The 21,373-nt window shown below is 48.6% G+C and overlaps 1 protein-coding gene and 1 long non-coding RNA gene across 2 annotated transcripts; one reads left to right on the top strand and one right to left on the bottom strand.

Annotated features, from left to right (window-relative positions):
• Positions 1 to 7,847: 7,847 nt before the first annotated feature.
• Positions 7,848 to 11,884, top strand: SRM (spermidine synthase). Its single transcript, XM_006076731.3, has 8 exons — positions 7,848 to 8,109; positions 8,646 to 8,766; positions 9,182 to 9,274; positions 9,973 to 10,126; positions 10,904 to 10,987; positions 11,128 to 11,273; positions 11,365 to 11,487; positions 11,596 to 11,884. The coding sequence occupies exons 1-8, from the start codon at positions 7,943 to 7,945 to the stop codon at positions 11,614 to 11,616; spliced, it is 909 nt and encodes a 302-aa protein (XP_006076793.1). The 5' UTR covers positions 7,848 to 7,942; the 3' UTR covers positions 11,617 to 11,884.
• LOC123333694 lies at positions 9,027 to 21,328 on the bottom strand. The gene is made up of 4 exons (XR_006551150.1): positions 21,018 to 21,328; positions 14,648 to 14,919; positions 14,008 to 14,147; positions 9,027 to 9,397 (listed from the first exon to the last, which is right to left on the bottom strand). It is a non-coding gene; the product is annotated as an uncharacterized LOC123333694 (long non-coding RNA).
• Between the last annotated feature and the right edge of the window lie 45 nt (positions 21,329 to 21,373).

The following is a 21,373-nucleotide window of genomic DNA, read 5'->3' as shown; positions in this document are numbered from 1 at the left end:
TATTTTTCTGGAACTCTTTTGCTTTTTCTATGATCCAATGGATGTTGGCAATTTGATTTCTGGTTCCAGCTTGAACATCTGGAAGTTCATGGTTCTCATATTTCTGAAGCCTGGTTTGGAGAATTTTGAGCATTACTTTACTAGCGTGTGAGATGAGGGCAATTGTGCAGTAGTCTGAGAATTCTTTGGCATTGCCTTTCTTTGGGATTGGAATGAAAACTGACCTTTTCCAGTCCTGTGGCCACTGCTGAGTTTTCCAAATTTGCTGGCATGTTGAGTGCAGCACTTTACTATATCATCATTTAGGATATGAAATAGCTCAACTGGAATTCCATCACCTCCACTAGCTTTGTTCGTAATGATGCTTCCTAAGGCCCACTTGACTTCACATTCCAGGATGTCTGGCTCTAGGTGAGTGATCACACCACTGTGATTATCTGGGTCATGAAGATCTTTTTTGTACAGTTCTTCTGTGTATTCTTTCACAGCGTCATCTTTCAGGATTTGAAATAGATCCACTGGAATTCCATCACCTCCACTAGCTTTGTTCATAGTGATGCTTTCTAAGGCCCACTTGACTTCACATTCCAGGATGTCTGGCTCTAGATGGGTGATCACAGCATCGTGATTATCTGGGTCGTAAAGATCTTTTTTGTACAGTTCTTTTGTGTATTCTTGCCACCTCTTCTTAACATCTTCTGCTTCTGTTGGGTCCATACCATTTCTGTCCTTTATCGAGCCCATCTTTGCATGAAATGTTCCCTTGGTATCTCTGATTTTCTTGAAGAGATCCCTAGTCTTTCCCATTCTGTTGCTTTCCTCTATTTCTTTGCATTGATCACTGAGGAAGGCTTTCTTATCTCTTCTTGCTATTCTTTGGAACTCTGCATTCAGATGCTTATATCTTTCCTTTTCTCCTTTGCTTTTCGCTTCTCTTCTTTTCACAGCTATTTGTAAGGCCTCCTCAGACAGCCATTTTGCTTTTTTGCATTTCATTTTCCATGGGGATGGTCTTGATCCCTGTCTCCTGTACAATGTCACTAACCTCATTCCATAGTAGTTCATCAGGCACTCTATCAGATCTAGTCCCTTAAACCTATTTGTCACTTCCACTGTATAATCATAAGGGATTTGATTTAGGTCATACTTGAATGGTCTAGTGGTTTTCCCTACTTTCTTCAATTTCAGCAAATTTGGAAAACTCAGCAGTGGCCACAGGACTGGAAAAGGTCAGTTTTCATCCCAATCCCAAAGAAAGGCAATGCCAAAGAATGCTCAAACTACCACACAATTGCACTCATCTCACATGCTAGTAAAGTAATGCTCAAAATTCTCCAAGCCAGGCTTCAGCAATACGTGAACCGTAAACTTCCTGATGTTCAAGCTGGTTTTAGAAAAGGCAGAGGAACCAGAGATCAAATTGCCAACATCTGCTGGATCATGGAAAAAGCAAGAGAGTTCCAGAAAAACATCTATTTCTGCTTTATTGACTATGCCAAAGCCTTTGACTGTGTGGATCACAAGAAACTGTGGAAAATTCTGAAAGAGATGGGAATACCAGACCACCTGACCTGCCTCTTGAGAAATCTGTATGCAGATCAGGAAGCAATAGTTAGAACTGGACATGGAACAACAGACTGGTTCCAAATAGGAAAAGGAGTACGTCAAGCCTGTATATTGTCACCCTGCTTATTTAACTTATATGCAGAGTACATCATGAGAAACGCTGGGCTGGATGAAGCACAAGCGGGAATCAAGATTGCTGGGAGAAATATCAATAACCTCAGATATGCAGATGACACCACCCTTATGGCAGAAAGTGAAGAGGAACTCAAAAGCCTCTTGATGAAAGTGCAAGAGGAGAGTGAAAAAGTTGGCTTGAAGCTCAACATTCAGAAAACGAAGATCATGGCATCCTGTCCCATCACTTAATGGGAAATAGATGGGGGAACAGTGGAAACAGTGTCAGACTTTATTTTTGGGGGCTCCAAAATCACTGCAGATGGTGACTGCAGCCATGAAATTAAAAGATGCTTACTCCTTGGAAGGAAAGTTATGACCAACCTAGATAACATATTCAAAAGCAGAGACATTACTTTGCCAACAAAGGTCCGTCTAGTCAAGGCTATGGTTTTTCCTGTAGTCATATACGGATGTGAGAGTTGGACTGTGAAGAAGGCTGAGTGCCAAAGAATTGATGCTTTTGAACTGTGGTGTTGGAGAAGACTCTTGAGAGTCCCTTGGACTGCAAGGAGATCCAACCAGTCCATTCTGAAGGAGATCAGCCCTGGGATTTCTTTGGAAGGAATGATGCTAAAGCTGAAACTCCAGTACTTTGGCCACCTCATGCAAAGAGTTGACTCATTGGAAAAGACTCTGATGCTGGGAGGGATTGGGGGCAGGAGGAGAAGGGGACAACAGAGGCTGAGATGGCTGGATGGCATCACTGACCCGATGGACGTGAGTCTGAGTGAACTCCGGGAGTTGGTGATGGACAGGGAGGCCTGGCATGCTGCGATTCATGGAGTCGCAAAGAGTCGGACACAACTGAGCAACTAAACTAAACTGAACTCTGTGTATTCTTGCCACCTCTTCTTAATATCTTCTGCTTCTGTTAGGTCCATACCATTTCTGTCCTTTATTGAGCCCATCTTTGTGTGAAATCTTCCCTTGGTATCTCTAATTTTCTTGAAGAGATCTCTAGTCTTTCCCATTCTATTGTTTTCCTCTATTTCTTTGCATTGATCGCTGAGGAAGGCTTTCTTATCTCTCCTTGCTATTCTTTGGAACTCTGCATTCAAATGGGTATATCTTTCCTTCTCTACTTTGCTTTTTGCTTCTCTTCTTTTCACAGCTATTTGTAAGGCTTCCTCAGACAGCCATTTTGCTTTTTTGCATTTCATTTTCTTGGGGATGGTCTTGATCCCTGTCTCCTGTACAATGTCATGAACCTCCATCCATAGTTCATCAGGCATTCGATCTATCAGATCTAGTCCCTTAAATCTATTTGTCACTTCCACTGTATAATCATAATGGATTTGATTTAGGTCATTCTTGAATGGTCTAGTGGTTTTCCCACTTTTCTTCAATTTAAGTCTCAAGTTGGCAATAAGGAGTTCATGATCTGAGCCACAGTGAGCTCCCGGTCTTGTTTTTGCTGACTGTACAGAGCTTCTCCATCTTTGGCTGCAAAGAATATAATCAATCTGATTTCAGTGTTGGCCATCTGGTGATATCCATGTGTAGAGTCTTCTCTGGTATTGTTGGAAGTGGGTGTTTGCTATGACCAGTGTGTTCTCTTGGCAAGACTCTATTAGCCTTTGCCCTGCTTCATTCCGTACTCCAAGGCCAAATTTGCCTGTTACTCCAAGTGGTTTCCTGACTTCCTACTTTTGCATTCCAGTCCCCTGTAATGAAAAGGACATCTTTTTGGGGTGTTAATTCTAAAATATCTTGTAGGTCTTCATAGAACTGTTCAACTTCAGCTTCTTCAGCGTTACTGGTCGGGGCATAGAGTTGGATTACTGTGATATTGAATGGTTTGCCTTGGAAATGAACAGAGATTATTCTGTCGTTTTTGAGATTGCATCCAAGTACTGCATTTCAGACTCCTTTTTTGACTATGATGGCTACTCCATTTCTTCTGAGGGATTCCTGCCCACAGTAGTAGATATAATGGTCACCTGAGTTAAATTCACCCATTCCAGTCCATTTTAGTTCACTGATTCCTAGAATGTCACCGTTCACTCTTGCCATCTCCTGTTTGACCACTTCCAATTTGCCTTGATTCATAGACCTAACATTCCAGGTTCCTATGCAATATTGCTCTTTACAGCATCGGACCTTGTTTCTATCACCAGTCCCATCCACAACTGGGTGTTGTTTCTGCTTTGGCTCCATCCCTTCATTCTTTCTGGAGTTATTTCTCCACTGATCTCCAGTAGCTTATCTCCAGTAGACAATATTATCTTTGAACTATTTTGCAGATATGGAAACCCCCTCCAGGAGGGAGAACTTAGTGATTAACAATGGTATGCTGCCCACAGGGATAGGGAAACAGGATTGAACAAGTCTATGAAGACCTAAAAGACCTTCTAGAACTAACACCAAAAAAAGATGTCCTTTTCATTACAGGGGACTGGAATGTAAAAGTATGAAGTCAAGAGATACCTGGAGTAAAGGCAAGTTTGGCCAGGGGGCACATAATGAAGCAGGGCAAAGGCTAATAGAATTCTGCCAAGAGAATGCACTGGTCATAGCAAACACCCTCATCCAACAACACAAGAGAAGACTCTACACATGGACATCACCAGATGGCCAACACTGAAATCAGATTGATTGCAAGTCATCTTTGCAGCCAAAGATGGAGAAGCTTTATACAGTCAGCAAAAACAAGACCGGGAGCTCACTGTGGCTCAGATCATGAACTCCTTATTGCCAAATTCAGATTTAAATTGAAGATAGTGTGAAAACCACTAGACCATTCAGGTATGACCTAAATCAAATACCTTATGATTATACAGTGGAAGTGACAAATTGTTTCAAGGCATTAGATCTGATAGACAGGTTGCCTGAAGAAATATGGACAGAGGTTTGTGACATTGTACAGAAGGCAGTGATCAAAACCATCTCCAAGAAAAAGAAAGGCAAAAAGGCAAAATGGTTGTCTGAGGAGGCCTTACAAATAGCTGAGAAAAGAAGAGAAGTGAAAGGCAAAGGAGAAAAGGAAAGATATACCCATCTAAATGCAGAGTTTGAAAGAATAGCAAGGAGAAATAAGAAAGGCTTCCTCAATGATCAGTGCAAAGAAATAGAGGAAAACAACAGAATGGGAAAGACTAGAGATCTCTTTAAGAAAATTAGACATACCAAGGGAATATTTCATGCAAAGATGGGCACAATTAAGGACAGAAACAATATGGACCTAACAGAAGCAGAAGATATTAAGAAGAGGTGGCAAGAATACACAGAAGAACTATACAAAAAAGTGACCCAGATAACCATGATAGTGTGATCACCCACCTAGAGCCAGACATCCTGGAATGTAAAGTCAAGTGAGCCTTAGGAAGCATCACTAGGAACAAAGCTAGTGGAGGTGATGAAATTCTAGTTAAGCTATTTCAAGTCATAAAAGATGATGCTGGTAAAGTGCTGCACTCAACATGCCAGCAAATTTGGAAAACTCAGCAGTGGCCACAGGACTGGAAAAGGTCAGTTTTCATTCCAATCCCAAAGAAAGGCAATGCCAAAGAATTCTCAGACTACTGCACAATTGCCCTCATCTCACACGCTAGTAAAGTAATGCTCAAAATTCTCCAAACCAGGCTTCAACAGTACGTGAACTGAGAACTTCCAGATGTTTAAGCTGGATTTAGAAAAGCCAGAGGAACCAGAGATCAAGTTGCCAACATCCATTGGATCATAAAAAAAGCAAGAGAAAACATCTGCTTCCAGAAAAACATCTGCTTCTGCTTTATTAACTATGCCAAATCCTTTGACTGTGTGGATCACCACAAACTGTGGAATATTCTTCAAGAGATGGGAATACCAGACCACCTTCCCTGCTTCCTGAGAAATCTGTATGCAGGTCAAGAAGCAACAGTTGTTACTGGACATGGAACATCAGACTGGTTCCAGATTGGGAAAGGAGTATATCAAGGCTGTATATTTTCACCCTGCTTATCTAACTTCTATGCAGAGTACCTCATGCGAAATGCCAGGCTGGATGAAGCACAAGCTGGAATCAAGATTGCCAGGAGAAATATCAATAGCCCCAGATATGCAGAGGACACCACCCTTATGGCAGAAAGCAAAAAAGAGCCTCTTGATCAAAGGGAAAGAGGAGAGTGAAAAAGCTGGAGAAAAAAACTCAACATTCAGAAAACTAAGATCATGGCATCCAATCCCATCACTTAATGGCAAATAGATGGAGAAACAATGGAAACAGTGACAGACTTTATTTTCTTGGTCTCCAAAATCACTGTGGATGGTGACTGCAGCCATGAAATGAAAAGATACTTGCTCCTTGGAAGAAAAGCTGTGACCAACCTAGACAGCATATTAAAAAGCTGGGACATTACTTTGCCAACAAAGGTCCATCTAGTCAAGGCTATGGTTTTTCCAGTAGTCATAGATGTGAGAGTTGGACCATAAAGAAAGCTGATTGCTGAAGAATTGATGCTTTTGAACTGTGGTGTTGGAGAAGACTCTCGAGAGTCCCTTGGACTGCAAGGAGATCCAACCAGTCAATCCTAAAGGAAATAGTCCTGAATACTCATTGGAAGGACTGATGCTGAAGCTGAAGCTCCAATACTTTGGCCACCTGATGCAAAGAGCTGACTCCTTAGAAAAGACCCTGATGCTGGGAAAGATTGAAGGCAGGAGAAGGGGACGACAGAGGATGAGATGGTTGGATGGCATCACTGACTCGATGGACATGAGTTTGAGCAAGTTCTGGGAGCTGGTGATGGACAGGGAAGCCTGGCCTGCTGCGGTCTACGGGGTCGCAAAGAGTTGGACACAACTGAGTGACTGAACTGATCTGATGCTGCCCACAAGCACATAGACCCCATACCAGTTTGACTTGAAGGTTGACCATGTGGACTCCTACTTACTTTACCACCAACCCATTAGAAGAATGTCCACGAGCTGATCATGCCCTCTTTAAACAATGACTAGAAAACTTGTCACTGTCTTCCCCAAGTTGGGGACACATGGTTTTGAGGGCATGAGCCCTCTGTATCCTTTACCTGGTGAAGCAAGAAAGCTACCCTTTCCGGTAGAAAAGGTATAGTATTTGGGTGAAGTATCACCCAAAACTGTCTCTGAGATTTGATTCTGCACCAGTATACAGAGAAGCTGAGCTTTCAGCATTACAAAAAGTCCCTCAAAAAAAACACCCTTGTCATAATGTCACCCGTGGCTTATGCCAGTTTCACCTCCCTGCCCTGGCATGCGAAGAACTAAGCATGTAGAGCAATTAGCATTTAATATTTGGTAATTAGCATGCTTAATGTGATTCAGAAAAGTTCCTTGACATTTTCACAAAATCAGAAAGCACATTCCCGCCCACCTTTCAAGGAGCGAGGCCCAGTTTGTCAAAAAAAAACAAAAAACAAAAACCCTGTGTGCCAGTCTTTTTGGTGCTGAATATGCATGTGTTGGCCTCTTCCGGGACACTGCTGGTAAATTTAGAAACTCATTTAGAAAAGAACTCTTTCTCATTCAGCAGCCATACGCCCAAGGATCAGAGAATCTAAGGGGAAATGCCTAAATCGAGCTTAAGTCCTGGGGCTGTGATGCTCTTCTCAAGTAAATATAACCCTCGTTGTGCCCCCGACCAAGCACACTGCAGTGCTGAAGTCCAACACGGACTCAAATTTGCGGACGCGGTACAGATGATTCATTCTACTCTAGCTCCAGCGAAACAACGTAACTCTTCTTTCGACAGTGTAGCCACCCGGTCCAGTGTTTCCAGCCCAAGGGTTCAAGCCGGCAGCCCTGACGTCTCGGCGCTCCGACACGCCGCGCCGGGCCCGAGATGTCAGCTCAGGTTTCCCCTGCGGAGTCGGGTACCCCTCACTACCTCTCGGGCCAGTCCGTGCCTCCCCGAGCCCGGCCCCACGTGGCCCAGGGAAGCTGCCGCACTAGCCTGCTGCCGCAGACGGACGGCCCGCCGCAGCCACTGGACACCGCGCTGCAGGTCGGAGACCAATGAGTGTGCTCGGACGCCGGAGGGGGCGGGGCCGCCAGGCTGCCTCGCACAGGCGCCGCCACTGGGGGGCTTGGGGCCCGCCCCTGGCAACAGGCCCCGCCCCGCCGGCCGGGTTAGGTTGCCGCGCGGGCGGCGGGCGGAGTTGGTCCCGTTGTGCTGTGGCTCCGCGCGGCCTGCAGTCCCGGGCCCGCGCCCCGCACCGCCAGCCCGCCCGCCCGCCAGCCCGCCATGGAGCCTGGCCCCGACGGCCCCGCCGCCCCCGGCCCCGCTGCCATCCGCGAGGGCTGGTTCCGCGAGACGTGCAGCCTGTGGCCCGGCCAGGCCCTGTCTCTGCAGGTGGAGCAGCTGCTACACCATCAACGCTCGCGGTACCAGGATATCCTCGTCTTCCGCAGGTACCCGCGCCCGCCCGGCCCAGCGCCCCGGCCGCCCGGCCCCGCGCAGCCCGCCGGCACTCCAGCCCTGGGCTCGGCCCAGCCCGACCCTCTTCCTGCCGGACTCCTGTCTTGCGCGTTTTACCTCCGGACGCCCCCGGCCGTCTCTGCCCGCTCCTTCCCCTGCAAAACTGTCAGAAGTTCTCGTGAACTAGGCCCGTCTCTTCCCTCCGTCCCCTCCCCAACCCTCATCCTTCTCGCTGGGCTGGGGACCGGCTTTTCGGGCGGTCCACCTCGGCGGGGAGGGAGCCGGAATCTGCGCCGACCCGCTGCGCCGAGCTCCACGTGTCAGTCCCGGACACGTCAGAGCCGGGACCCCGCGTCCAGCCTCCACCCAGCGGGCCCGCCCGCCGATCCTCGCCACGTGTCACCCCCCGGACTCACCCCTGGAGCCCCCTCGGCAGGTTGGGAGAGATTCTTCTCACCCTGGGCGAGTGGGGGGCACGTTGCCCCCTTCCCGAGGAGCCCAGGTCGCTGACTGTCACTCCCGCCCTCAGTAAGAGCTACGGGAATGTGCTGGTGTTGGACGGCGTTATCCAGTGCACGGAGAGGGACGAGTTCTCCTACCAGGAGATGATCGCCAACCTGCCCCTCTGCAGCCACCCCAACCCACGCAAGGTACCCCATCCCAGCTAGATCCAGCCCTGGGCCGAGGGATAGCCCCACAGAACAGTGCTCGGGGCCCCAGGAGTGCTCAGTGCTCAGCCCTCCCCAAAGGGTTGTCAGAGAAGTGATAGCGAGGACGAGGGGCCTAGAGGGGAGGAGCTGCCCATTTCACAAGGGGTGGGGGCTAACACCCAGGCTGAGACCTGAAGCTTGAGATGGAGCAGCCTTGGCAGGAGTTCCCAGGCAAAGGGGACAAAGTGGAAGATGAAGTGATTAGGTCTGTGACACAGGGAAGCTGAGGAATTGTTCCAGGGAGCTCTGTCTGCTCAGTGCGGTTTAGGGGCAGAGAGGCCGGCCACTAACTCCCGCTGGAGCCTATTTGGTGGGGCTCCTGCCGCTCCTGGCTGACTCTTCCTCTCCTTGGCAGGTGCTGATCATTGGGGGCGGGGACGGAGGCGTCCTGCGGGAGGTGGTCAAGCATTCCTCTGTGGAGTCTGTGGTCCAGTGTGAGATTGACGAGGTGAGCGCACAGCTGGGTGGGTCTGGATTCAAGTCCCAGTTTGCCCTGAATTGGCTGTTTACCACCGGGCAAGTTGCTTAACCTTTCCAGGCCTGTTTCTTGGTCTCCAGAGCACGTTGGAGGCTTCAGTAGGAAAAGCAGACAGGAAAGCACTTGGTGCACAGTAGGTGTGCGGCTGATGCTATTTCTTAGTAACACTGAGAGCTGACGCTTTGCAGAAGTCCCGGGGACTCCTGTCCTTTACAGCAGCTGGGGGCTTTCATGAGCATTTAGGTGCTAGGTTCACTGGTACATCAGCAGGTCTAGTCCTGCCTCCTTGGAGTTGACATTCAACTTAGGAGTCAAAGGTTATCTGATAAAGGTGTGCGTAGTGAGGCATACAGGCCAGGTGGAATTCCAGGCCTCTGAAATAAATTCCTCACTCTGAAATAGTAAGGAAACCACTCTCCTGGGGCACTTGGGTTTGGAGAGGGGGAGCAGGGGTGGTGGAAGTGTGGGCCAAGCTGTTGGTGGGAGTCAGCCCTCTGAGAAGGGGAGGTACCAAGCTGCTCCCTGCTGTACAGATGTGCAAACTGAGGTTCCACAAATGAATGGCTTGTCTAAGGTGAATCAGGCTCTGAGAAGGGGTCCCACTCAACTCTGGCTCCAGGGTCCACAACCCCTGTGGCCCAACCTGTTACCTCCTGTCCCCTCCCCAGGATGTCATTCAAGTCTCCAAGAAGTTCCTGCCCAGTATGGCCATTGGCTACTCCAGCTCAAAGCTGACCCTACACGTGGGTGATGGTTTTGAGTTCATGAAACAGAACCAGGACGCCTTTGACGTCATCATCACTGACTCCTCAGATCCCATGGGTAAGCGGGTTTGGCCTGGGGCCTCTGGCAGCCACCAGAGGGGAGGCCAGCATCTCCATCTGTGTCCCAAGCCTGGGTTGCAGAGTAGAGGGTGGAGGGGCCCTCCAGAACTAGTGCGGCTCTTTTCCCTTCTGAGGTGTCACCTACCCCCTCAAACATGGCTCAGCAGAGTAGGGCCACTAGGCTACTGCCCAGAGTTGGTTTAGAGCCTGGAGGAGAGTGGGGCCTTGGTCCACTGAGGCCCCAGTTTCCTTCTCAGCCTCCTCTCTGCCCCCGACAGGCCAGCATCAGGATATGTGCAAGGATCTCATCTTTTTTCTTTTCTTTTTTAACACTCATTTTTATTTGGCTGCACTGGGTCTTAGTTGTAGCACGTGGGATCTAGTTCCCCCACTGGGGATCAAACCTGAGCCCCCTGCATTAGGAATGCAGTCTTAGTCACTGGACTACCAGGGAAGTTCCATGTGATACAGTCTTAAACCAAGGCCCAGGCTGGAGACTGCCCTGATGCAGTGCCAACAAGAATCCCCCAGGAATGGGGTTAAAACATGTAGCCCCTTCACACTGGGGCACTGGATCCCTGCACCCCTCCAAAGCACCCTCTTCTTGGTTGGTTTCTGAGTTCCACAGGCCTGGCTTTCAACTCCCAGCTCTGCCCCCTGGTGGCTGTGTGGATGTGTATCTTGGGGTGAGAGTGGCCCTCATGCCCCCAGAGGCAGGCTCAGGCGGTGTCCCTTGGTGCTTGTCCCCCCCCACCCCCGCCCCCCACCTCTGCAGGTCCTGCTGAGAGCCTCTTCAAGGAGTCCTACTACCAGCTCATGAAGACTGCCCTCAAGGAGGACGGCATTCTCTGCTGCCAGGGTGAGGGGGCTAGGGTGGACTGGGTGCTGCTGGTTGAGCCGGGCTCCCGCCGGGAGGGGTCCGGCTGGGGCTGGACCAGGCACTGCCCCCAGCCAGTGCTGACATCATCTGACCACCCGCCCCGCACCCCCCCACCATAGGTGAGTGCCAATGGCTGCACCTGGACCTCATCAAGGAGATGCGGCACTTCTGCAGGTCTCTCTTCCCAGTGGTGGACTACGCCTACTGCACCATCCCCACCTACCCCAGCGGCCAGATCGGCTTCATGCTGTGCAGCAAGAACCCAGTGAGCCGAAGTGGACTGGCCCCCGGGTCGGGGCGGGAGCCTGGCAGGTGGGCCAGGAGAGCATGTCTCTGAGACACACCCCTGTCCCCAGAGCACCAACTTTCGGGAGCCCTTGCAGCCACTGATGCAGAAGCAGGTGGAAGAGATGCAGCTGAAATACTACAACTCCGATGTGCACCGGGCGGCCTTCGTCCTGCCTGAGTTTGCCCGAAAGGTGAGCCCCACCCGCCGCGGGGCAGGGCATACCCAGGGCTCCCTGAAGGGCCATCTTGCCCACCCCCCCAGCCCAGCCCCCTCCTGACGAGGCCTTGTGTCCTTCCAGGCCCTGAATGATGTGAGCTGAGCCCGCGTACTGCTGCTGATGCCGCCCATGACCTCGGACAGGGAGCCTCTGGGGCACCTGGGTCCCACCAGCCCCGGACAAGACCCCTGCTGGCTTGCCCACCAACTGACTGTTACAGGCCCCAGAATGCTGTCCGGCTGGCCCTGCCAGGTGGACTGTCTGTCTTCCTCTGGGTGGCATTCAGCCACCAAACCTATACCAGCTGTGTACAGCATCTCCCCCACCTCTGTTGCCCCTCACTCACCAAACACATGTATTTATAACAAAATTCTGGATTGCGTGTCCCTGGACTTCAGATCGGCCCAGGCAGGGGCTACCTCAGCCATCAGTGGGTTCTCCTGTGTGCCAGACCCTGAGTTGGCCCCCCCGTCTGGCCTCCAAGTATCTGCTGTGGGAGCAGGCAGGCTGCTCCCTGTGTGACCTTGGGCCAGCCCCTTGAGCTCTGTAGGACCCAGAGATGCAACAGTCTGGCCCAAGTCTGTCCTGAGAAACGGCCCTTAATCATTCCATCCCCAAGCCCCACACAAGGTTGGTGGTGTTAGACCCATGGGGTCTGGGCTGGAAAGTTGTCAAAATCAAGGGATTTGCCTTCCCTTGGGGCTGCACAGCAGGGCTCTCAGAAGAATCTGGGCCAGGTCCCATCATGGGGAAGGTGGGGGCAGTGACCCCAGAGGCAGCTATCTGGAGCTTGGTTGGGATCCAATTCCTTGGGCGTGCACCTTAGGTACCTTGACTTGGCTCAGATTTTAGACCTGGGTTCAAATTCTGCCTCCCCTCCTCATGAGTGTCCCCTCTGGTAAGTTCCTAGAAACTTCCCTCAAGTGCTGAGAGGCTGAGAAAGCAGGTGTGGGCAGCTGCCCCCGAGGACTCTGTGGGCACAGGACTGTCCCCTCTCCAAGGTGCTGAACCTGCAGGCGCCCCAGCCCTCCTGGCTGCCAGGACTGGGGCTCTGGTGGTGGGACCAGAGTCACCACAACGGGGTACAGATTGGGGAAGGGGGCCTTTAGCCCACTCCTGACAGGACTGGCAAGGAAGGTCCTCACTCCTTGCAAGAGCTGGCCTCACCAATCCCGGCCCCACATCTGCCCTCGGCAGCGGTGTGGCCAGGGAGCACGTTAACCTGGGAGACGGAGGGGGCAGGGAGCAGGACAAGAGAGTCACTCCAACCTGGTGGCAGTTGGAGGGTCCCCCCAACCCCACCCCTACCCTGGGCACCCACTTTGGAGTCCCCACTCAGCAGGGGCTAAGACTGCAGTCATAATGGGAGTGGGAACAGGGGTCTGGCTCTGCCACCTACTCCTTTGGTGGCCTCAGGCCAGTCACCACCCTCTCTGGGCTTCTCCATCGTCCTGAAGCTCTTGGACTCGGAGCACTTTTTGATGTTCATCCCTGGTCAGCAAGTCTGACCCCAAGCTGAATTCCCCATTCCACACCAGGTCTTCCTCCCTGGGAGGCCCGGTGAAGTCAGGACTTATCTGGGCTACAAGGTGAGTACCAGGCAAAGGAAGACTAGTGATGGCCAGTTGAGGAGCACTGTCCTGTCACCTGCTTTAATTCCTTTAACCTTAATTAAGGAAGGAAGGAAGGTAGATACTATTAACTCCACATAGCATCAGGTGACCTCCCAAGGCCACACCAGACTGTAGGCCTCTAGGAGCTACTCCACTCCATCTGCAGGGCAGCTCAGCCTAAGGACCCTGGTGCTCCCAGCAGGGTGTCTGCCCGGACCTCCACTGTTCGTGCCCTACCTCCCCGTCTTAGGCCCGACAGTGACCAAGCTCCAGGAGGGCCCATCTTAGTATGATCAGAGAAATGAAGGAAGGCAGTGAAAATGGGTTCCATCTCTGGGGATACTGGACCTGAGTCACACTAACTCTGTGACTTAAAAGTGTTAGTTGCTCAGTCATGTGCAACCCCATGGACTGTAGCCTTCCAGGCTCATCTGTGCATGGAATTCTCTAGGAGAAAATACTGGAGTGGGTTCCCATGCTCTCCTCCAGAGTATCTTCCCAATGCAGGGATCAAACCCCAGTCTCCCACATTGCAGGCAGGTTCTTTACTGTCTGAGCCACCAGGGAAACTTGTGACTTAGATATAACTCCTGACTCAGTTATCCTGTCTGTAAAATGGGAGCAATGGTCCTAAACGGTTACAAGATTTCATCAAGGAGCACATGTCAGATGGTTCTCACTGAGCTGGGGGAAATCAGAATTCTTTCTCAGGGCAGGGGAAGAAGAAAGGGCCCAGGTTGTAGAAATAGCAGCAAGAATGCCTGACCTGGGACTGCCCTGGTCATCCAGTGCTTAAGAATCCACCTGCCAGACAGGGGACTTGGATTTGATCCCTGCTCTGGGAAGATTCAACACACACACACACAGAAAAAAGCCTGACCTGGAAGTAGAGGGTATCTGCTGTGTAAATCTCTCCACTCCTCCAACGTGAGTAAAGTCTGTATACATCTCAAAAGGATGGATCTTCAGGAAAAGCACTGACCCCACAGCTGGGTGGATGTGATGTGGACACAGACTCATCTGTGGAAGCAGGTATTTAGTGGAGATGTGAGTCAAGTCTTCTCAAGTCCCCAAAAATCCAGAAGAGGGCCGTGAACAAGTCTAGTCTCTGACTTGGAGAATAGAATAAGAATCCTATCTAGAATCCTGAAGTTCAGGTATTAAAATCAGCCCTGCCCCCACTTTAAGGACTCCAATAGTTCCCACTTGAGTTGTTAGGAGAAAAATAGCCCCTCTGTATGCCCACTCTTCTCAGAGGCTGCCGCATTCACCTCTTCCACTGATTATTTTGGTATTTACCATCATGACTCTAAACAGTATGCTTGTTGTCAGTTTTAGTCACAATCTGTCGATTTCCCATTTGGGAAGGTGAAGATGTAGCTCTCTGCTTCCCTGCCCCCACCACACTCTCAACAATTAAATGACAGTCTCAGTTGGCTCCACATTCAGTGCTTGCACCATTACAAACATGCAAATAATATTTGCAGCTGAGACTCAGAGGAAAAAAGAGAAAATGATACCTTCTTATCTCTGGCATAGCTTCTTGCTTTCCCTGGAGACTTTTTCCATTTGCTTAATTTTCACATTCATTTAGGAAAAATGATTACTGAAAAAAAGCTTTTTAAAGGATCCTTGGGCTCTACAGGTGTTTTATCTTTCCATCTTTCTGAAAAGTCTGTTCTGGGTCTCCTGACTATCCAGATGGAATTCCACTCTTGATTCTCTGAGCTCGTATCCTTCTGTTTCTTGGTTTACCCCCTTGGTTTGGTGGAGCACATCCTTGAGATGCTTTCTGAGAAAAGGGGACAAGAGATGAAAGTGTTAAAAAAATCTGACACCCATGAAACTCTTTATGCCATCTTCATGCTTAACCGATGGGTACAGAATTTAGGTAAGTAAAGAAATATGTTAGCAATGATCTTCCTTCAACATTTTGAGATTTGCTGTTTTCCATCCTTATCATTGCAGCATTTAAAATTAGCCCGAAATGTAGCACATGGAAACAATCAGTAGGTTGAAAGAGTAACAGTAAGCATGTCTCTTGTGGGCCAGGAATTTAGGAGTGACTTAGCTGGTTGGTTCAGTTTAGGGTCACTCATGAGGCTGTAGTAAAACTGTCGCTATTGCTGGAGGGTCAGCTGCCAAGATGATTCAGTCACGGGACTAGCAAATTACGGAGGCGGTTATCAGGAGGACCCATTGCCTCTTGAAGTGGACCTCTCCATAGAGACTGTTCTCACTTGTGGTGGGTGACCTCCCCCGAACAAGTGATCCAGAAGAGAGCCAGGTAGACTCTGCGATGCCTCAAACGCCTCGCCACACATCACATCCCATCCTTTCAGCCGAGTCCTATGTTGCTGTTCAGTTGCTAAGTTGTGTCCAACTCTTAGTGACCCCCTGGACTGCAGCACACCAGGCTGCTCTGTCCTCCACTATCTCCTGAAGTTTGCTCCAGTTCATGTGCATACATGAGTCAGTGATGCTATCCAACCGTCCTCTTCATCCTCTGTCACCCCTTTTGCCTTCAGTCTTCCCAGCATCTGGTCTTTCCCACTGAGTCAGCTCTTCACGTCAGGTGGCCAAAGTATCAGAGCTTCAGCATGGGTCCTTCCAATGAATACTCGGGGTTGCTATCCTGTAGGATTGACTGGTTTGATCAGTGTGGAAGAGTTCTACACCTGAGGATGTGAATATCCCAATATGGCACTCACTGGAGTCTGGCTTCTGGTTTCCAGTGTTGCTTTGAGAGCTCTGGGATCATTTATATGCTGACCCTTTGTATGTGATCTTTCCCTCTGCTTCCCTCTCTGTATCTCACAATTTGTAGAACATGATTTTTCTCTCTACTGTGTTGAAATAACATGTGTAAAGTTCTATTTTCATGTGTTGTTCTAGGCACTTGGGTGATATTTTCAATCAATAAACTTGCATTCTCTTCTGGGAAATTTCCTCATGTTACTTTGTTTATAATTTCCTTTCCTCTGCTTTCTTTGTTGTCTTTTCCTGGAATTTCTGTTTTTCAGTCTTTGACATATAGGACTTCTTAACAATAATTTTTGTTTATTTAGTTTTTTATTTTTTGGCCACAGAGTTGGGCATGTGGAATCTTGGTTCCCCAACTAGGAATTGAAAAACCACATCCCCTACATTGGAAGCTCAGAGTCTTAACCATTGGACCACCAGTAAAATCCCCATATGAGACTCTTTACTAGTTGTTGTTTTTTTTTTCATTTTTTTTTTTAAACTCCATTTTCTGGAAGATTTCTTCAGCTTATCTTCCAAACATTTTATTGAGTTTTTCTTTTTTTCTATAATATTTTTATTTCCGCAAACCATGTTTTGTTCTCTGAATGCTCTTTTAAACAGCATCCTGTGCTTGCCTCTTGTTCTCACCCTCTTCCTCTGAAAATAATGATTGCTCCCTTTTAGTTTGGACATCTCCCGCTCACTGATGCTTTCTGTTTTACTGTTGTTGGTTGGTTGGTTGTATTTTTTGGTCTTTCTAATGTATGAGCTATTCCTCAGCAGTCATTGAAAGTTCTGCTCATATGTAAGACTGGGGACTAAAAAGCTAATTGGAAGCTCTGAGCGCATGACAGGGACTATCGGTGACCTTCACGGTGGATAACATGCTGAGCCATTTGTGTGTAGAACCTTCAAGTCAGCATCTCTAGATCTTTCTTCCTGACCTCTTCACTCTTCTTGGGAAAAAGAGAGAAGCCTGGGGGCTGTCAGATTCTCGGAGCTGACCCCGAGGAAGGCTGGTCTGTCTGCATAGAGGCCTTGTTTGCAGTTGGGCCCTGCCATCCTTGGCAGGAACTGGGACTCTCCAAATCCTTGCTCCAAGAATGCATGCATGTGTGCCAAGTCACTGCAGTCATGTCCAACTCTGTGTGACCCTATGACTGTAGCCTGCTAAGTTCTTTGTCCATGGGATTCTCCAGACAAGAATGCTAGAGTAGGTCACCAAGTATACTCCAGTGGATCATCCCAGACCCCAGTCTCCTGCATTGTGGGCAGATTCTTTACTGTCTGAGCCACCAGGGAAATCTGTGACTTAGATACTCACAACTCCTGACTCAGTTATCCTCTCTGCAAAATGGGAGCATGGTCCTCAATGGTTACAAGGCTTCATCAAGGAGCACATGTCAGATGGTTCTCACTGAGCTGGTGGAAATCAGAATTCCTTCTCAGAGCAGGGGAAGAAGAAGAAAGGGCCCAGATTGCAGAAACAGCAGCAAGAATGCCTGACCTGGGACTGCCCTGGTCATCCAGTGGTTAGAATCCACCTGCCAAGGCAGGGGACATGGGTTTGATCCCTGCTCTGGGAAGATTCAAAACATATTTAAAAAAAAAAAAAAAAAAAACCTGACCTGGAAGTAGAAGGTGTCTGCGGTGTAAATCCCTCCACTTCCTCAAATGTAGGTGAAGTCTGCACCCACCTCACAGAGATGGGCCTTGAGGAAAAGCACTGACCCCACAGCTGGGTGGATGTGATGTGGACACAGACTCAACTGCAGAAGCCAGTGTTTGGTGGAGACATGAGTTAAGTCTTCTCAAGTCCCCCAAATCAGGAAGAGGGCCATGAACAAGTCTAATCTCTGACATGGAAAATAGAATAAGAATCCTATCTAGAATCCTGAGGTTCAGGTATTAAAATCAGCCCTGCCCCCACTTTAAGGATTCCAATAGTTCCCACCTGAGTTGTTCAGAGAAAAATAGCCCCTCTGTATGCCCACTCTGGAGAAGGCAATGGCAACTCACTCCAGTACTCTAGACTGGAAAATCCCGTGGATGGAGAAGCCTGGTAGGCTACAGTCCATGGGGTCTCGAAGAGTTGGACATGACTGAGCCACTTCACTTTCACTTTTCACTTTCATCATTGGAGAAGGAAATGGCAGCCCACTCCAGTGTTGTTGCCTGGAGAATCCCAGGGACAGAGGAGCCTGGTGGGCTGCCGTCTTTGGGGTCGCACAGAGTCGGACACGACTGAGGCAACTTAGCAGAGCAACAGCATACTCACTCTTCTCTCCAGAGGCAGCTGAATTCACCTCTTCTGTTGATTATTTTAGTATTTACCATCTTGACTCTAAACAGTATGCTTGTTGTCAGTTTTAGTCACAATCTGTCGATTTCCCATTTGGGAAGGCGAAGATGTAGCTCTCTGCTTCCCTGCCCCCACCACACTCTCAACAATTAAATGACAGGCTCAGTTGGCTCTGCATTCAGTGTTTGCACCATTACAAACATGCAAATAACATTTGCAGCTGAGACTCAGGGAGAAAAAAAACAAACGATACCTTCTATCTCTGGCATAGCTTCTTGCTTTCCCTGGAGGCTTTTTCTGTTTGATAATTTTCACATTCATTTAGGAAAAATAACTACTGAAAAAAACAATCTTTTAAAGAATCTTTAGGTTCTACAGGTGTTTTATCAATTCCATCTTTCTGACAAGTCTGTTCTGTGTCTCCTGAACACCCGGATGGAATTCCACTCTTGACTCTCAGACACCGTATCTTTCTGTTTCTTGGTTTACTCCCTTGTTTTGGTGGAGCACATCCCTGAGATACTTTCTGAGAAAGGGGACAAGAGTTGAAAGTTTTTAAAAAATGAAATGTGTGAAACCCTTTATTACATCTCATGCTTAGCTAATGGGTACAGAATTTAGATGAGTATAGAAATATGTAGGCAATGATCTTCCTTCGACATTTTGAGATTTGCTGTTTTCCATTCTTATTGTCTATTGCAGCATTTAAAATTAGCCCGAAATGCAGCAGGTGGAAACAATAAGTAGCTTGAAAGAGTAACAATAAGCATGTCTTTTGTGGGCCTGGGATTTAAGATGACTTAGCTGGTTGGTTCAGTTTAGGGTCACTCATGAGGCTGCAGTAAAGCTGTCGTTATTGCTGGAGGGTCAGCTGCCAAGATGATGAAGTCACAGGACTAGCAAATTACGGAGGCGGTTATCAGGAGGATCCATTTCCTCCCCAAGTCAACCTCTCCATAGAGACTGTTCTTACTCATGGTGGCTGACTTCCCCCTGAACAAGTGATCCAGAAGAGAGCCAGGTGGACGCTGGGATGCCTCGAACGCCTCAGCACACATCACATCCCATCCTTTCAGCCGAGTCCTATGTTGCTGTTCAGTTGCTAAGTTGTGTCCAACTCTTAGTGACCCCCTGGACTGCAGCACACCAGGCTGCTCTGTCCTCCACTATCTCCTGAAGTTTGCTCCAGTTCATGTGCATACATGAGTCAGTGATGCTATCCAACCGTCCTCTTCATCCTCTGTCACCCCTTTTGCCTTCAGTCTTCCCAGCATCTGGTCTTTCCCACTGAGTCAGCTCTTCACGTCAGGTGGCCAAAGTATCGGAGCTTCAGCATGGGTCCTTCCAATGAATACTCGGGGTTGCTATCCTGTAGGATTGACTGGTTTGATCAGTGTGGAAGAGTTCTACACCTGAGGATGTGAATATCCCAATATGGCACTCACTGGAGTCTGGCTTCTGGTTTCCAGTGTTGCTTTGAGAGCTCCGGGATCATTTATATCTGATCTCTTGTATGTGATTTTTCCCTCATTCCCCCTCTGTACCTCACAATTTGTAGAACATAGTTTTTCTCTCTACTGTGTTGAAATAACATGTGTAAAGTTCTATTTTCATCTCTTGTTCTGGGCACTTGGGTGACATTTTCAATCAATAAACTTGCATTCTCTTCTGGGAAGTTTTCTCATGTTACTTTGTTTATAATTTCCTTTCCTCTGCTTTCTTTGTTGTCTTTTCCTGGAATTTCTGTTTTTCAGTCTTTGACATACTATAGGGCTTCTTACGAATGAATCATATTTGTTTGTTAGTTTAGTTTTTTATATTTTTGCCACACTGTGGGGCCTGTGGAATCTTGGTTCCCCAACTAAGAATCGAAAAACCGCATCCCCTGCATTGGAAGCTTGGCATCTTAACCACTGTACCACCAGGTAAATCCCCATATAAGACTTATTATCTTTACTGTTTTTTTTTTTTCTCTTTAAACTCTATTTTCTGGAAGATTTCTTCAGCTTATCTTCCAAACATTTTATTGAGTTTTTTGTTTCTATCGTATTTTTATTTCCCCAAACCATGTTTTGTTCTCTGAATGCTCTTGCTAAACAGCAAGCATCCTGTTCTTGTTCTTCTTCTGTTCTTCTTGTTCTGGCCCTCTTCCTTTGAAAAGAATGATGCTTCCTTTTAGTTTTGGATATTTCCCTCTCACTGATGTTTTCTGTTTTGCTTTGGTTGGTTGGTCGGCTGATATTTTTTGGTCTTTCTCATGTATGCGGTTTTCCTCAGTAATCATTGAAAGTTCTGCTCACTGTAAGACTAGGGACTAAAAAGCTAATTGGAAGCTTGGTGACCTTCACGGTGGATAACATGCTGAGCCATTTGCGTGTAGAACCTTCAGGTCAGCATCTCTAGATCTTTCCTCCTGACCTCTTCATCCTTCCCGGGAAAAGAGAGAAGCCTGGTGGCTGCCAGGTTCCAGGAGCTGAGTCAGAGGACGGCTGGTCTGTCTGCATGGAGCCCTTGTTTGCTGTTGGGCCCTGCCATCCTTGGCAGGACCCGGGACTCTCCAAATCCTTCCTCCAAGAATGCATGCATGTGTGCTAAGTGGCTTCAGTCATGTCTGACTCTGTGTGACCGTATGACTGTAGCCTGCTAAGCTCTTTGTCCATGGGATTCTCCAGACAAGAACGCTGGAATGGGTCACCATGGTCTCCTCCAGGGTATCTTCCCAACCCAGGGATTAAACCTGTGTCTCTTTCGTCTCCTGCTTTGACAGGTGTTTCCTCCAAGAATAAGTCACCCTTTTCTGCTGGGGTTGGGGGATGGGAAGCAGGGATTGGCAAGATGCTTACTTGTGTCCAGAAGGACTTGGGGCCACAAATTCCTGATTTCACTGCCAGCTCAGAGTTGCTTCCCGGAGCATCATTTCCACCTGTCCATCTGTTTCTCCAGCTTCCTAAATGTCGATTCCATGTCCTCGCCCATGTTCCCCATTGTTGTGGACTCGTGTTTTTAAAGCTCCCCTCTTCTCTCTGCCAGGAGGGAAAGGTAGATGCCTGTGTGCCTCCCCCATGTCCACCTAGAAGCCACCACCTTTGAGATCATTGTCCCCAGGATTCTGAGTGACCTTGGAAGTCACACACTGCTGGGGAACCCCAGAGGTCAAGGGTGAAGACAGAGCTAGCATTTGTTCCCAGGCCTGGCCGTC

Source organism: Bubalus bubalis, chromosome 5 (genome assembly GCF_019923935.1).
Source record: "Bubalus bubalis isolate 160015118507 breed Murrah chromosome 5, NDDB_SH_1, whole genome shotgun sequence".
Classification (NCBI taxonomy): domain Eukaryota; kingdom Metazoa; phylum Chordata; class Mammalia; order Artiodactyla; family Bovidae; genus Bubalus; species Bubalus bubalis.
Note: the sequence above shows the minus strand (reverse complement) of the source record. Positions and strands in the feature narration are given on the sequence as shown.